Here is a 15,677-nt window from a genome sequence, read left to right as displayed (position 1 = left end):
TGTGTTGTTTGCCGGGTGAAAGTGCACTGGGCGTCTTCACGTGCAAAGTCTCTTCAAGCTGACAGAACCCTGGTGCTTGTGTGCCCTGTTATATACGGAGGCCAGAGAGGTGAGGTTCTGCCTGAGGGTGCACAGCAGGGCTGGCAGAAGGGGACCTTTCTCTTCTGAAGTGCTTTTTATTCTCTCCAGCATACTACTTCTTCTAAAGAGGGGTGAATCTTGTCTTCCCTCCGCTGCCTGGAAAAGTCAGAAGCGGTGGGCAGGAGAGGCCTGGCTGTGGCGTCTGAGAAAGGTTATTCACCTCTGCTCAGCTTCTGTCGTTTACCCTGGCCCCCCAGTGTCAAGGACAAGGGGAGAGGTGACCTTTCCAGTTCCCAGCAAGGGCCTCTTCGTGAATGGCCCCCGTGGCCTCAATCTAGCTTGGCTAACAGGTTGGAATCTGGGTGGTGGTCTCCTCCCAGCTGCAGAGAGAACACATCCTGAAGCTTGGGAGTCACCAAGTCTCAGAGGGCAGGCAAGGAGGCATCGAAGCTACACACCCTCTCTTTCCCAAGGGCCAAGGGCCAGGGTGCAGTTCCTGGCTTTGTCCAGCAGAGGGCGCCCATAGCACCATCACAGCTGGCGGGGCCTTAGGGTTCCAAGGCCCCTCCCAGCAAGTAAGGGTAGGGCTGGAGAAAAACACCTCCCTTCTCAAGGCTCCTGCCCAGCTTCCCTTTTTTCCTCCTTCCTGGAGGCAGTTGGGCAGAAGGGAGGGGGCTGCAGAAAAGGCAGGACAAGAGGGGAGGGAGAAAAGATTCTTCAAGTTGGGAAAGAAGGAAAATGTCAAGGACTTAACACCAAATTTATCACTTTTTAAAAACAAGAGATTTTTCCCCCAAAGTGAGGAAATAAGAAACAAAATCCAGTGTCCATGCATTCTCAACTGTGGTCTTGATTCCAAGACGCCTCCTCACTCTCAGACCTGTTGCGAGGGAAGCGGGTAGAAAGAGAAAGTGAGTGAGAGGCCTGAGGTCCTACGGTCCCTTGCCCTGCTGGTGTGCCCAGCCATCCCGCTAGTCAGGCATCTAAGTGTGACGTCCCATACTAGCCCCTGGCCCCTCGTCCCATCTACATAGGGGAGGGGAGACTGTCAGCGTTCATGAGGTCATTTCATCCATGTCTCCACTCCAGGCAAGACCACTTGGAACAGTCTTGGAGCGGTCATCCAGCCTGGACAGATGAGGCTCTCCCTTTGGGTTCCAAATGCCCTTTATCAGAAAACCCATGGTCTACTTCCACCATCCATTCCAGGAGCCAGAAGTCCTCAGAGTCTAACCTCAGTGGCCCCTACGGCAGCTGACTCCCATTTCTCTTTATCCATCATGTGTACGTGCTCAGCCGTGTCTGACTCTTTGTGACCCCACGGACGGTGGCCCACCAGGCTCTTCTGTCTATGAGATTTCCCAGGCAAGAATCCTGGAGTGGGTTGCCATTTCCTCCTCCAGGGGATCTTCTGGACCCATTGATCTAACCTGCGTCTCTTGCCTCTCCTAAGCATTGGCAGGCAGAGTTTTTACCACTGAGCCACCTGGGAAGCACATTTGTCCATCAGGGGAGATGCAAATCCTCTGGCCATAGGGGATAGCTTTTCAGAGGTGGGAGTCGGTCCTTTGTTCCCTTTCCCTGACTCTAGATCTCAGCCCTCGCCCTCCTCACATAGCCTGCTCCCCTGTAGACTGGGCACACAGCCTGGGGGTCTTACCACGTTGGCTCCCTGGGAATCCAGCAGTGGTCATTGGATTGAGGGTCCCTCTGTGCTGGGTTTCTCACCGCCCCTCTCCTGAGTGTTAGGGATGGACTCTGCAGGCTCTGAGAAGGGAGAGCAGGTGGCAGCAGGGAGAGCTAGAGTTCACCAGGGCTTGGAGAGAGGGAGCTGCTTCTGCTTACCCCGTCCCATACTCCAACAACCCTTGAGAAGAGCCCAAGACCAGCTGAGGGCAAGGGGGCAAGACCCACAAAGTTTTCTCTGGTCATAATGACTACTTAGGTTCGCTATTTTTTTGAAGTCTGCAATCAGAAAAAAAAAAAAAAAAACCCTCTAAAAAAAGCTTAAAAATTTGGGTATGGTCTCAATGTGTGGCTAAACCTGACCTGAACAGACAGGAGGCTTTTGATAGCTTATGTATCCCACTTAGTGTGCCCATTCATTTCCCTGCAGAAATATTCATGTGTTTGACTATAGGGGGACTTTGCTGGGAGTATGATGGAACACACAGTATATATTCCGTTGTCACCTTGGTAAAGCTGGAAAAATTCTGACTTCTGGCCCACATCTGGGATAAGGATCCATGGACATGCAGCTTCCATTTCTTGCATGCTTTGTGTGTGTTCGCTGCCGAGCTAAGGACCAGTCTCATTTAATTTTCACAAACAACCCAATGCAATAGGCGCCATCATTATCACTTAGCTGACTGAGGTTAAGTAAGTAGCTCAAAGCCTCGGGGCTGGTGTAGTGGCAGAGCCAGAATTCCAGCCCAGGAAGCTGCTTCCATTCTAGCAGGCACCCCTCCGCCACCCACCACATATCAGGGAGCTGGGAAGTCCAAGTGGGAGGGGATGGTGTCATTCAGTAAGAAAGGTGAAGAGATGCAAACACATGCTGGTTAGGCAAAGGATCCATATTCTCAAGACAGTTTCTGGCTACTGCTAGGCCCCTCCCCACAGCCAATAATGCTGGCCTCCCAGGGCTGGTCTCTCCCCAGTCTGAACGTACTGTGTGTTTTCCCAGAGGTGCCCGGCCGTGACTCCACTGCTGTGTCTGTGATCCCGGGTGGGCAGGACTCCTGGGTCCCCGTGCTCTCAGCGGCTCCTTCAGGCTCCTCTCCAGGCTCCTGTTGCCCCAGGTGATGTTCAACCATCATCTGGAGCTCTGGGGGCGAAGAGAAAGGGGGAGAGCATTGGACGAGACTGCCCTGACTCCTCTGTGGACCCTCAGCTTCGACAGCTCCACTAGAGGGCCAGTGCACACTGCCTGTGTGGTTTGACTTTCCTGTTCAAGGAAGGACATTCATTGGCCAATAAGGAGGGACTAAAGCTAGACAATAAAATGTACTTTCTTCAAAGCTGAGAGAGGGGAAGGGGAGAGCCTTTAAGAACAAAAGATCCTCCTGACTTGCTGGGATACCTAGTCTCCCTGTGGGCAGGAGAAAAGACTCCATTTAGATTCAAGAAAAATTTGAGTACCTTCTCTGCTGTGCACTGTGCTGAGTGACTTCACATACTTTACTTAATGGCCAAAGTGAGGTAGTATTCAGGGGCCCTGGAGGTTAAGCGGGTTCTCCCAGGCTCCCCAGCTAGTCGGTGGCAGAGCTGGAATGCAGCACCTCCCCCCCGCCCCGCCTCCCCCGTCCCCCAGGCTCCAGCAACTCTCCTTTCGCAAAGGCAGGTTTAATGATTTCCCAAGGATCCTTCCAAAGGGATGTCGTCCTGGCTACTGCTCAGCATCAGGTGTGGCGGGGAAGGGTTTTCCGAACCTTTCATTGTGGGTGTGGTCCTCGTCGCCTTCTTCCGTTGCCGTGGAGACATGGACAAAGTGGGCTGTGAAGGGCGCAGGGCACAGGTGGGCGCCCACCCTTTTCGCCCTCCCCTCTGCCTTGCCATGCTTGTAGATGGAGACTGGGGAGGCGTGGGCCTCAGAAAGTGGGGGGAAGGAAACTCTTGCTTCCCCAGCCCCTACCCTGCCCATGATGGTGAGCAAGAAGACTGTGTTGGGGGAATGCAGGGGACTGAGTGTGCACCTCCACTCAAGAAGAACATGTGAAGGGCACAAGCAGCGGGGAGACAAAAGGTCCTGCAGGTGGGGGGCAGTGGCTGGAGACATAATCCTCTAATAAGTCTGGGGGTTCTCTGCACTGGGCTGAGCAGGAGGGGCCAGCTCACCTTGAGAAGTGGGTTGGGGATCCGGTCTTCATCTACCTCTGAGGGAAGGAGGGAGAGGAGAAAGTGATGGGGATGGGAGATCCAGAGGGGCCCTGGGCAGTCTGACTTCTCAAGGGGAGGAGCCCCCCCTTGTGATTGGTCTCTCACATCTGCCCCTAGGAAGCTGGTCCTGATGGGCTGCCCTGGCCTCCTCCCTCCAACCCCATCCTGCTCTGCCGGTTGGCTTTATCTCCTGCTTCTAGTCTGGTCCTTGTCTCCGTAGTTAGCCTGCATCTACATCCTTGCCTCAAACCTGGAGGTTCCTGAAGGCAGGCTTTGTGGTCCTTCTGCTCTTTTCCTCCTGAAATATCCATCTCTGCCTCCTTCCAACCGTTCTCCCTACCCTGGATCGAGAATTGGACCGAGCAGAGGAGAGAACGGCAAACTTGTCCTGTACAGGACAATCCTTTTAAGTAGTTGGAGGGAAGTTGGAGGCTCAGGCATCCAGATTGCCAGTTGGGCTTCTGAGCGTCACTGTCTCTCTTCCACTCTCCCGCCAGCGCCCCTGACATTCTCTGAGACCTTGCTGTCTCTCCAGACCTGGATGGGGACACTGGTGACCAGAATGCCAGCTGCTCCCTAAGCTGTTTCTAACCTTCCCGTCCCCTCTGGGGGCTGTGAAAATAGCTGATGGAGGCAGTCCCTCCCCCTCACAGCTGTCACCGCCTCTGGGGATGGGGGCAGCGGCCTCTCGGTTGCTGGAGAAACCTGGAAGGCTGTTGCCGCAGCAACCAGCACTCCACTGACCACCCCAACTGCTGGGGGGCTTAGGAACCAAGTGGTCTCCTGCTCAGTCTTTCCAAAGCAGAGGACACCCTCCTGCTAATCCAGCTGCTACTTTCGTGCCTCCGGGACCGACCAGACCTCTGGCTCCTCAGACCTGCCCTGCTATCTATCTAGCACCCACCTTCTCTCACTGGCACCTAGCTGTCTTCAGCAGCCCCCACTCCCTTTAGTGACCCATCCTGGGGTTTACCTGGGGATGACTGGTCACTGGTCAGCACAAGGGTGGCAGGGGTGGGGCGGCGCCTCCGGATCTGAGGGAAGAGGTCAAGTACATGTGGAAGCGTCATGGCCCCACGCACACTCAGCAACATAATCCACACCACCCACTTAGCACGCCACATTACACTGAACCCTCGATCCCTGGGGGGCATTCTTGGGCCCTCCCTCTGCCCCGGGGACCCAGAAGACCTCCCCCACTCTTTGCTGCTCCCCCCAGCCCCCTTTCTGTCTCTGCATCTCCCCAGATCCTGGCCCAGCTCTCCATCTCAGCATCTATATCTGTGCTAATGCATTGATCTCCGGCCCATTGTCCTTCCGTCCATCCTGGATCAATGGTCAGAAATAACCCGAGAGGGAAGAAAGCATTGCCCTCAGTGTCCCAGCCCACTCCCCAAAAGGACATGAACCTGTTGTGGGCCAGCACCAGCGGAGAGCACCTCTCCAGCCCCACCCAGCCTGGGAGGGCAGCACAGAGAAGGCAGGTCTGATCTGAATGCGCCTTCTTCTGGCCTGTGCCCCTCCCTCCCTCATTTCCTCTCTCTTTGGACACACTGCCTTTCTGATTTGTCAGGAAATAACGGTCTGGAGAAATCCTTGTCATGGTAAATATCATATGAGGAGGAGCCTGAGGCAGGACCATGGCCAGGGACTAAAGCTAAGCTGAAAAATCTTATCCTGGGCTCCCAGGTCCCAGTCTAAGAAATTAACAGATAAGAGCTGATTGACTGCTAGGCCTCTGAGCCCTTCTTCCCCTGCCTCTGTTCTTCGGTCTTGTTGCCAATAAAGTTGATTGTTGAAGAAGCCAGTCCAAGGACTCTTGGGGCGTGTAGTTTTTCCCCTTTCTCTGGAGGTTTGGAACCTTGGGGTTGGAGTCCCTGCAACTCCCTCCAGGGCAGAGGAGGGGAGGGAAGACTAATGGGACTAGGAAAGAGGCTAAAATTATCCAGGGCTGAGAGGAGGAGGCTGAGGACACTGAATGATCACATCCCTATCTCTCTGTGTCCATTATTTAGAATCATTACCGGAGTCGGGTAAAGGGGTGGGGGTGGGAGTGGAAAGACGCCTGCCCTTTTCTTTGCCCAGAAAGTGGGTATCAGCCAAAGCAGGGGGCAGGGTTAGTCTATTGAGGGGCTCCCCAAAGAAGAAATGGGTGTGTAGAATAGGGGTAGGTTGGGGTAGGCACTGTTTTCTCAGGAGAAGCTAGCAGTGTCTGTTTGGGGTGACATTTTAAGGTCCCTGCAATACCAGTTCTGTGCGTGTGTGATCGTGCACACATACATGCATGTGCTACACAGACATTATTTGTGAGTCCACCTCTGGCTATTCCTGGTGCAAACGTGCTGGGGGCCCTCAGGTGGGTAAGTGTGCTTCCTGCATGTGGAGTGGGGCCATTCTCCTAGGAGAGAACTCATCCCGCCCTGGGGGAGGGGTGCTGAGGCAGGGAGAGGGTGTGGTGGGTGGGGATGAGCGGGAGTTGGGAGCCTGAGAAGGACACTGCAAGTATGATGGGAAGGGCCTTGGGAGGGCAGGAGGACTCTGACCTTGGACAGGTCCCTTCCATAACCAGATCCCTTGCTTTGGACAAGATTTCTAAGCGCTCAGAGTCCTTGAGAATTTTGATGTCCTACAGGAGGAGGGAAGTTAGACTCCTGGAAGTACTCCCAGGTCCCTGAACTACTAGGAAACGAGTGTCGGTCTCTTTCATTTTCCTTGCCCCTATCACAAATTCTAGCTTTCAAGGACGCTTGGTGCCTTTGCCTCTGATTTATTTCCAAACCAGTTACGCCAAGGACCTGGTAGCTGTGGGCACCCCTCCATGCCCTGCCACTCTGTGCTCCATAACTCAGAGTTTCCAACCCTGCCACCCTCTCAGGTCGATCTGGCTTAGGTGCTCCTGCCAAGCCTGGAGTTTTTTGCCTACACATTTGGGTAACGGCAAGAGGGGCTGAAGTTGGACTGCAGGTAGAATTTCAGGTGGAGCAGACACAGATTTCTGAAGAGGAGAGAAAAGCAGGCTGAAGTCCCAGCCTCTTTTTCTCTCTGGCTCTATAGCATGGCCTCCTCCCCTCCCCTGCCCCCCAGACCTCTAGGCCAGCTGGCCTACCCCTTCCTCCTCTCAACACACACCTCCACCTGCCTCCTCTAACACCAAACAGAGGCAGGTGTCAGGCATGGGCACTTGCTGCGTCAGTGGCAGGCATTTCTGCTTGGAACCTCACCCCTAAGCCCCTGGCTCACTCACACTCTTGGGCCCCTTTCCCTGGATCTGAGGTTATTTTAGCCAGTCTCCTGCCTCCTGGCATAACAGCCTTTTTCCTGACCCCAAAGGAATGCTCCCCATGCTCCTGGCTGTCCACACTCCTCATCCTCAGGAGGTCTGCAGTCTCCCCACCCTCCCTCCCTGCTGTCACACCTTTGAGGTCTGGAGATGTGGCTTCCACCAGGCCAGGGAGAGGATGGCGATGCAGGTCCCTAACCCCTCCCCACACTCTGGAAAGCTAAAGTTACAGGGAGTGTACTGAACCTTCACATCCAGACCTTATTTCCCCAAACAGCTGGAGCAGCAGGAAGAACACGCTCTCCAGCCCATCCCAAGAGCTCAGAGCTTTTTCAGGTGGGGAGGCCCAGCCAGAGCCCCTGCAGCCAGGTGGGGAAGCAGGGCAGAGACCTTGTGGGAAACGAATATTCTTTAGGAGCAGGGATGTCTAGGCAAACGGACAGAGAAGACCAAAAGCGATGGAGCAAAGAGCAAATATTTGGCAAATGGGTGGTAGTAGCCACCGCGGGTGGTCACCGTCTCCACACACATGCTCACTCTCCCTGACACACACAGTTGCTCACACACTCTCATACACTGCCGCCTCTGCCAGGCTGCTCTGAGCTAAAAATAGGCCAGGACGGGAGGCTGGGCCACGGCCCTGGACTCCCACCCTTGAGCCCAGGCCAGCATAGTGCTTCACCGTGTCTCCGCTCAGGCTTGGACCCTAGCCCCTAGAAAGCCCCCGCCTCGGCCTCCCGAAGGCCATTCTCCCATGCCCTCCCCACCCCCCCTCCCCACTACCGATCCAAAGGACAGGAGTTGGGAACAAGGACCCACGTGTCCAGACTTGCAGAGAGGGGAGCCAGCCTGCACGCACGACCACTCCTCTCCCCAAAGCCCCAGCCCTCGCAGTTCTCCTCAACCCCTTCTCGTCCTCACTCTCTGGACTCTAGCAGGGTCGCCCCCAGTTAGGAGAGGGCTGGGGGGGCTCTTTCTCCTCTTTCAACTCCCTCGGTTACCTGTCCTCTCCCTTAACCCCTCCAACACCCTTGGGCGTCCCCACCGAGCTCAGAAACTCTGGCGGGGTTTGACTGGGTGGGGGATGCAAGACTGGTGAAGGGGGGGGAGGGGTCGTGTCCTCAGGCAAGCCCCCTCCCCCAGGGCTGGGGAAGGAAGGGAAAGACTTTCGTGAGGACTGGCTTCGAGGGCAGGCGTTCGTCCTTCTGTCTATCTCGGAGAAGCACAGATGGGGAGATGGGGCTCCCACGGTGGGGGAGGGGAGAGAAGACCCCCCCCCCCCCAACACAGCGCTGGCCCTCGCAGGGGCGCACCGCTAAGGGAGGACTGAGCGGGGGTCTGGGGTCGCACAGTCCGAGGTCCCTCGTCCTCTGCCGGGCGAGACCCCTGCCGCCCCGCCCCGCTCCGCACCTGCTCGGCCGCCTCGGGGTCAAGGTGCGGCTCCAGAAGCGGGACGGTGAACTGGATCTTCCGGGGGCTGTGGTCTTGCTCCATGGCGGGGGCGGCGGCTGCGGGCGGGCAGGCGGCGGACTCGGGGCTGGGGCGGGCGCGCTGCCTCTCCGCTCCGCTCCGGCCCGGCCCCAGCCCGGCGCGCTCGGCTCCCGGCTCCCGGCTCAGCGGTCCCGGCTCGCGGCCCAGGGGACTCCGCAGCCGCCGATTGGCTCGGCCCCCGCCCCTCCCGGCCCCCTCCGCCTCCCCCCGCCCGGAGCCTTAACCCCGTCGTGGCCGCGCCGCCGGCTGCCGGGGGTCACCGCCCCGCGGAAGGGCGAGGAGGGTGTGGCCCGGCCCGGGTCGCAGTAGACACGGCTCGGGCGGGGAATCCTGAGTTCTAGTGGGGTGGAGGGAGGTGGCGGGGGGTGGAGGTGCGGAGCGGTCTCGAAGAACTTCTCCAACCTGGGGCAAAATCGAGGGGCTGGGAAGGTGGAGGGGCGCTGCCAGAGAGGAGGCTGCAAACGCGAGAGGAAGATTTCCTTGCCGATCTTAAAGGGGTCGCTTCAAAGAGAAAAGAAGGGGAATCTGGGCTTGCAGCAGGAGGGATTAAAGTTAGACTAGGAGAGGGACTTTCCATTGAAAGGAAAACGCTGGCGCGGAGGTGAAAGCTTGGAGGGGAGGTCTGGGGTCTGGGCACAGGTCTGGTTTCACTCTGTGGCAGGAGGGGGAAACGAAGATCTTAGAGGGTCCCCAGAGCCTCTTTCTTGATGGCAGTGGGTGGAGGGCTCAGGGAGCGAGGACCATCTGGGACTCAGTAGGAGGAGAAACGGGTGGGGAGCCAGGAATGCTTGTGAAATAGATTTCTCTTTCTGCTTGCTAAATTCTGGGGATGTAAAGCAGGTGGAAGGCCTGCCAGAGGAGAGTATTCCTTGCTGGTGGAGAGGGACACGCCTTTGGTGGGGTGGCTTGTTTACAGATGGGGTTTGGTTTCAAGTTCCACTGTTGGCAGAGTAATGAAAAGGATCTGCCGTAATTGAGGAGATGGAGGTGAGACTGTGCGAAGAACTCACTAGTTTGGTGTAGGACCAAGATGCCAATACTATGAGTGAGGCAGACGGAATATTCACCAGACCTGGTGGGCACTCTGCCAGGGGCGGGGGCCACCGAGTAGAGGGAAAAGAGGTGCTGGGCGCTGGGGGCGGGCAAGGCTGGATGATGCCTCTTTAGGCAAGGAGGAGAACTGGGTGCAGGGAGCAGGGACAGGAGTTCTGAGGGAGGGGCTGAGCAGGGGCCTGGGCCAGAGATCTGTTTCTTTAACCTTAAACCGAACCACTGGCTCCTTCTACACAGATTGACGCCTGGTCCTCTGGGGACCCTGGGATCATCCTCCCCTCTAAGGGGTCAGCCTAAATCCTCAGTTGCCTCCTCTCCCGGGCAGCCCTTCCCTGGCCTGGATTTCACATTGCCCCTTTCCCTCTTACCTCCCAAAATAACCTCTGGCCTTCCCCCTAACCGTATCCCTTTACACACCACAGGCCTGGCTCAGTTTTCTCAGGGCAAGGCTGGGGTTATAAGGGACCCAGTAGGCCAGCCAGACCTCTGTCTGCTGTGAACTAGCCTCTGTTTTGCTGTTGCTCCAGGAATGACCCCCTACACCCAACCTATGATTGTATGGTCCCTTTGTGCTCTCTTTGATGTAGCAGGGCCAGCCCAGAAAACAGCTGGTTCTGAACCCCAGATACCCGCCTCCCCCAGTCGCTTCTCTCCTCCGCACAGGTGGCCGTGGTGGGAGTACATGGGCAGGCACTGAAGCGAAGAGGATAGGATAGGGTGGGAGACACAGGGGCTCAACAGGACGCGCTCCCTGGCTTTCCTTCCACTCACCTCTCTCCTAACCACACATACACAGAACCAAGGCCAAAGTGTCCTTTAAATAGGTGACTTGTCCCTCCCCTCCCCTCGCCTATTCTGCCAGGACCCTGGAACCTAGAACTTGAAGTCAGGATTCCCACAGCCCTACAGAGCAGCCCAACATGCTGCCCTCCATGGGATCACAAAGAGTTGGACACGACTGAGCCACTGAACAACAACACATCTAGGCCCTCAGATGCCCCTCACTGAGCCTTGATTTCCACATTTAAAATGGGCAGAATTTTCCCTACGATAGGATTGACAATCATAGGAGGTAAGGTATCTAGCATGTAGGAGGCCCTCAATTAACTGATAACTGCTCAGAGTCGGATACCACTGAAGCAACTTCACATGCACACACACACACACACACACACACACACACACACCATTAGTCGTGTTATCTCCTGGCAGACAGCAGAATTAGGGGAGTCACCTCTCCAGGCTCTGTCACCCAGCTTGTTACATGCCCTTCAAACTTGGGTTTGGTCGTGGAAATTCCTCTCAAAACCTCACATCCACCCTTCGTGTTCCCTTCTCAAGCTTCAGATTCTCAGACTCCCTTCCCTGGAAGCTTCAGGTCAGGAGAGGGCCCAGAGCGCTCAGGCTTTGAAGAGATGGCTGATGGGGGTTGCGTGGGAAGAGGGGTCCTGGGAGCAGCCGGTGCTGGGGTGGAGGCAGAGGAGGCGAGAGCGGGAGGGAGGAGAGGCAACTCGGGCTTCTGGCTCAGGGAGGAGGCTGGGGATGGCGGGGGCAAGCGCTTATGGGGAGCGGGGAGGGGAGTGTGGCTGGCTGCAGCCTTGGGTGCTGGGGTTGCCGCAGGAGCTAGAAGGTGTCTGTCTGTGAAGGTGTTGGGTGATGTCATTTTGACCTTTCTAATGCCCAGAGCTGGGTGGGTGACTGTGGGTGTCTGTTGCTTGTGGGTGGAAGAAGACAACGTGTGTCGCTCGCACACGGGGCAGGGAGTTGCCATGCCTGCTCTTGGAGCCCTTCCTAGAATGAGTGAGAGTCAGCGCCTGCCCTGTCCCAGCCCTTCCCCGCTTGCATGTGTCTGTGCAAGGTGTAAATGTGTGTGTGTTTAAGCGTTCACATCCCTGCTGCAGTCCTGGCCCACTGGAGGAGCAGTGGCTGTTCCACGTGGTGTACTTCTGGGTCCATGAAATATTTAAGGTTACAGGGATGTGGCGGCCATGCAATTACTTTGCACCTCCCTCCGTTCCGACTCAGGCTTAATGGGGGCTGCTCTTTGTGGCTCTCAGCACTTTCTGCATTTATTTGTCTGTCTTCTTCGTTCCTCACTAGCCTTCTCCCATGTTACTTCACTAATCCCCACACCCAACCAGGAAGGAGGGCAGAATTATGATCTTTATTTTACTTTTCAAAAGCAAGGGCATGTAGAGAGGTGATGCTGGGAAGGTCTATCTGGGTTGGGATTTGGGAGGTCAGAGTTCAGTTCCTCCCCCTGCTTCCAATTCTCTGGGCCACCCTGGAGTAATCACTAGCCCTTCTCCCCAACACACGCATGCACACACACACACACACACACACACACACACACACACTGGGCTTGGTTTCCTCATCTGTAAAACGAGGAAGACCAGGTGATTGTGCAGGTTTCTTCCTGTTCTAATTTTTGTCATTCTGAGTTAGGGTTGCTCTCATCACATGGGCAGTCTTCCCAGATAGCTCTGATGGTAAAGAATCCACCTGCAATGCGGGAGACCTGGGTTCGATCCCTGGGTTGGGAAGATCCCCTGGAGAAAGGAATGGCAACCCACTCCAGTCTTCTTGCCTGGAGAATTCCTTGGACAGAGGAGCCTGGTGGGCTAGAGTCCATGGGGTTGCCAAGAGTTGGATGTGACTGAGCGACTAACACGCATACACAAGGGCTTCCCAGGTGGTACTAATGGTGAAGAAGCCCCCTGCTGTCGCGGGAGACATAAGAGACACGGGTTCGATCCCTGGTGTGGAAGATCCCTTGGAGAAGGAAATGGCAACCCACTCAGTATTCTTGCCTGGGAAATTCCATGGACAGAGGAGCCTGGTGGGCAACCATCCAATAGGGTTGTAAAGAGTCGGACACGACTGAAGCGACTGAACACACACACTGTCACACAGGCAGGAAGTCTCAGAATTAGGGTTAGAACCCAGGAGGTGGAGCCCTTACCTCTATCTTTGTGTCTCCCTGCTGGCCAGTGTGGCAGGGCGGAATTCCTGTCCGTTGAAAACATGATGCGTGCACACTTGCACACACTCAGCTGAGACTTTACACACCCGTAGGAGTAAGAACTCTAGCCAAGTGGTCCCCCTGGGAAGCCATATGTTCCCACCAATTTGCTGCAGTTTCTCAAACATCTCTGGAAATTCTTTTGGAATCAGCTCAGAATGTGTGGCATCTGCTCTGTAAATCCTTACTGGGGAGCCAATCTTTCTCCTTTGGGGTGGCTCTGCTCTTCTGGAAATGAGGGAGAGTCTTTAGGGGTTGTGCCTTATGAAGAAGGAGGGGAACCAGGTGAGGAGCAGAATTGGACCTAGAGGTGAGGTGTGGGCACCCTGTGGTGAAACTGTCTGTTCCCTGGGCTCCAAGCCCCATCTAGAAGGCATCTCCGAAAGAGAAGTTTCCAGAGCTTCTTGTGAGCCCCAGCAGCACCATTGGGGTAGATGTGTGGCCTCTCGGGGGATGACTTAGAAGGCCCAGCCTCCGCCAACTGCATGGGTCCTAGTTTGCCTGTGAAAAAGCCCATCGTTGCAATTCTACCAGGCTTGGGTGCACACCCCCTTGCAGCTGGCACTCTTGGGAATGGGGCCAGAGCTGGTGATTCAAACTGAGGGATGCTCATTTCCCAAGTGCTTTGCCTCTTCTTGAACCACAAGACTGGTAGAGATGGAAGAGACTTAAAGATCAGCCAAACCCACCCCCTTGAGCTCAAGAGGGGAAACTGAGGCCAAGAGAGAAGACGCAGCTCTCTCAGGGACTCAAACCTGAGGCCATACTTTCCCCAGATTTGAAGGCTATGGCAGGGCCACAGCCGGACCTGAAACAGAGGCATGGACCCCAGGACCTCCTGAGATATGATTTAGCCCTGTGATCATCACCAGTCTGGAAGACCCAATCTCTTGCCTTCTACCTCAACTCTCTAACAGGTTGAATTTATATTTCCAACAAATTGTTATCAGGTATTCGTGTGTCCCAGGCATTCTGTTCCGTGCTGGGGATACAGTGGAGCACAAAACAAGTACAATCTCTGTCCACTGGCATCTTACGGCCTAGCAGGGCTCTGGGTGGAGTAGGGTAATTAAGCAATTATAAATGATAGATATTGCAAAGTGAAAGTACAAGAATGAGGTGCATCCGGGGAAGGAAGAAGGTCAATGTGACCTCTGATTGCTCAGATAACAATCTCCTGGGTTCAGATCCCAGCTCTGCCATGTTGGGCAAGATGCTTACCCTCTCTGGGCCTTGGTTTCTTTATCTGTAAACAACAGGTATTAATGCCTCTATTATCCTAGTGATGATGGGATGAGGTGATATCCACAGGAGTGACTAGCTCAGTGCCTGGCACCCATCAAGCTCTTGAGAAATGAACATGAGTAGCAAGGAGCTCATCTTAGTTAGTGTTTTCTCCTTTGACTCTGGAAAAGGCAGGGATGGAGAAATGGAAGCTTCACAGGGCACCTGAAGTTGATGCTCCGTGACAACCTGGAGGGATAGGGTGGGGAGTGAGGTGGGAGGGGGATTTGGGGTGCAGGGCACACCTGTATACCTATGGCCAATTCATACTGGTGTAGGGCAAAAACCATCAAAATATTGTAAAGTAATTATCTTCCAATTAAAATAAATTAAAAAAAAAGAAATGGGAGCTTTGGGAAGGGGTCTGCAGAACACCCCCTGCCCCTTTTTAGCCAGAGCCTGCTCTCTGCACCCTTGTCTGGTCAGCTGTTCTTGATGGCCAGCTGTGTCCTCATCAGCATGGATGATCACCCTGTCCTGCTAATTAACACCCGCCCTGTTAATGATTAAATCTAATGACTTTGACTTGGGAGTGGGATGGAAAATTCCCCAGCCACAGGACTGGACTGAGGTAGGTTACTAGGAGTAGGAGGGATGGGGCGTTGTTGAGGGTGGATGGCTGGGAAGCAGATGCCTGGTTTCTCCTGGGGCTGCTCAGCAAGAGCAGGATGGAAGGGGTCATTTGAAAGTCACAGCCCATCCTCCTCCCCCACTCCTCCCAGGCTTGGCAGAGGTCATTGGGCCCCAGCCCAAGCCTTGGCATTTCTCTTGCCAGGGCTTGGCCCTTGAATGCGGCTCCAGCCAGAAGAACAGGGGGAGACGGTGTGTTAGTTCAGGCTGCTGTCACAATGTCCCACTAACTGGATGGCTTAAAACAGTAGGGATTTATTCTCTTACGGTTCTGGAGGCTAGGAGCCTGGAATCCAGGTGTCAGCTGGGCCCTGCTCCCTCTGAAGTCTCTCAGAGACAATCCTTCCTTGCCTCGCTCAGCTTCTGATGGCCCCAGGCATTTCTGAGCTTGTGGCAATGTAACTCCAGTCTCTCCCTCTTTCTTTACATGGCTTTCTTCCCTCTTGTATGTCTTTCTGCATCCTCTCCTCTTCCTGTAAAGACATCAGTCGTTGGATTTGGGACCCGCCCTAAATCCAGGATAATTTCCACTCAAGATCATTAATTAACTACATCTGCAAAGACCCTATTTCCAAATATGTTCACATTCTGAGGTTCTAGGTAGACACGAACTTTTTTGAGACTCTCTTCAATGGACGACAGATGGTGAGAGTGCCTGGAGGGGCAGGGAGGTGGTGAGTGCTCCAGGAGGCTGTGCTGGAGCGGTCCGGGAGGTCTCTCCCGTCCCCAAGGAGGAGAGGAAGTGCTCAGGACCCATGGGTGGGGGAGGACTGGCTCTCAAGAAGCCTAGAAAGAAAGGCTACTGATGGTACAGAGACAAAGGGATGGGAGTAGGGGTGCTCTGGATTGCAGGAAAGAAGGCTGAAGGGACTTTGAAGGGGAAACCCTGGGCCCCTGTAATTTAGTCTCGTTGGAGGGGAGAGTGTAACCCCTATTACATTATACATTGTACAT

General features: G+C 55.1%; 1 protein-coding gene across 4 annotated transcripts; it reads right to left on the bottom strand.

Annotated features, from left to right (window-relative positions):
• Positions 1 to 822: 822 nt before the first annotated feature.
• On the bottom strand, positions 823 to 8,846 carry PPP1R1A (protein phosphatase 1 regulatory inhibitor subunit 1A). Of its 4 annotated transcripts, none has more exons than XM_061415789.1 (7): positions 8,651 to 8,846; positions 4,934 to 4,994; positions 3,919 to 3,956; positions 3,513 to 3,576; positions 2,753 to 2,908; positions 1,742 to 1,848; positions 823 to 961 (listed from the first exon to the last, which is right to left on the bottom strand). In XM_061415789.1, the coding sequence occupies exons 1-6, from the start codon at positions 8,732 to 8,734 to the stop codon at positions 1,772 to 1,774; spliced, it is 480 nt and encodes a 159-aa protein (XP_061271773.1). In that variant the 5' UTR covers positions 8,735 to 8,846; the 3' UTR covers positions 823 to 961; positions 1,742 to 1,771. The 4 variants fall into 4 exon arrangements, with proteins under 4 accessions (XP_061271773.1, XP_061271774.1, XP_061271772.1 ...); XM_061415790.1 differs by having other exon boundaries at positions 3,513 to 3,543; positions 8,651 to 8,825; XM_061415788.1 differs by lacking the exon at positions 823 to 961 and adding an exon at positions 2,274 to 2,379 and having other exon boundaries at positions 3,513 to 3,543; positions 8,651 to 8,838.
• Between the last annotated feature and the right edge of the window lie 6,831 nt (positions 8,847 to 15,677).

Source organism: Bos javanicus, chromosome 5 (genome assembly GCF_032452875.1).
Source record: "Bos javanicus breed banteng chromosome 5, ARS-OSU_banteng_1.0, whole genome shotgun sequence".
Lineage (NCBI taxonomy): Eukaryota > Metazoa > Chordata > Mammalia > Artiodactyla > Bovidae > Bos > Bos javanicus.
The sequence above is the reverse complement of the archived record's forward strand: the minus strand, read 5'-3'. Positions and strand labels throughout refer to the sequence as shown.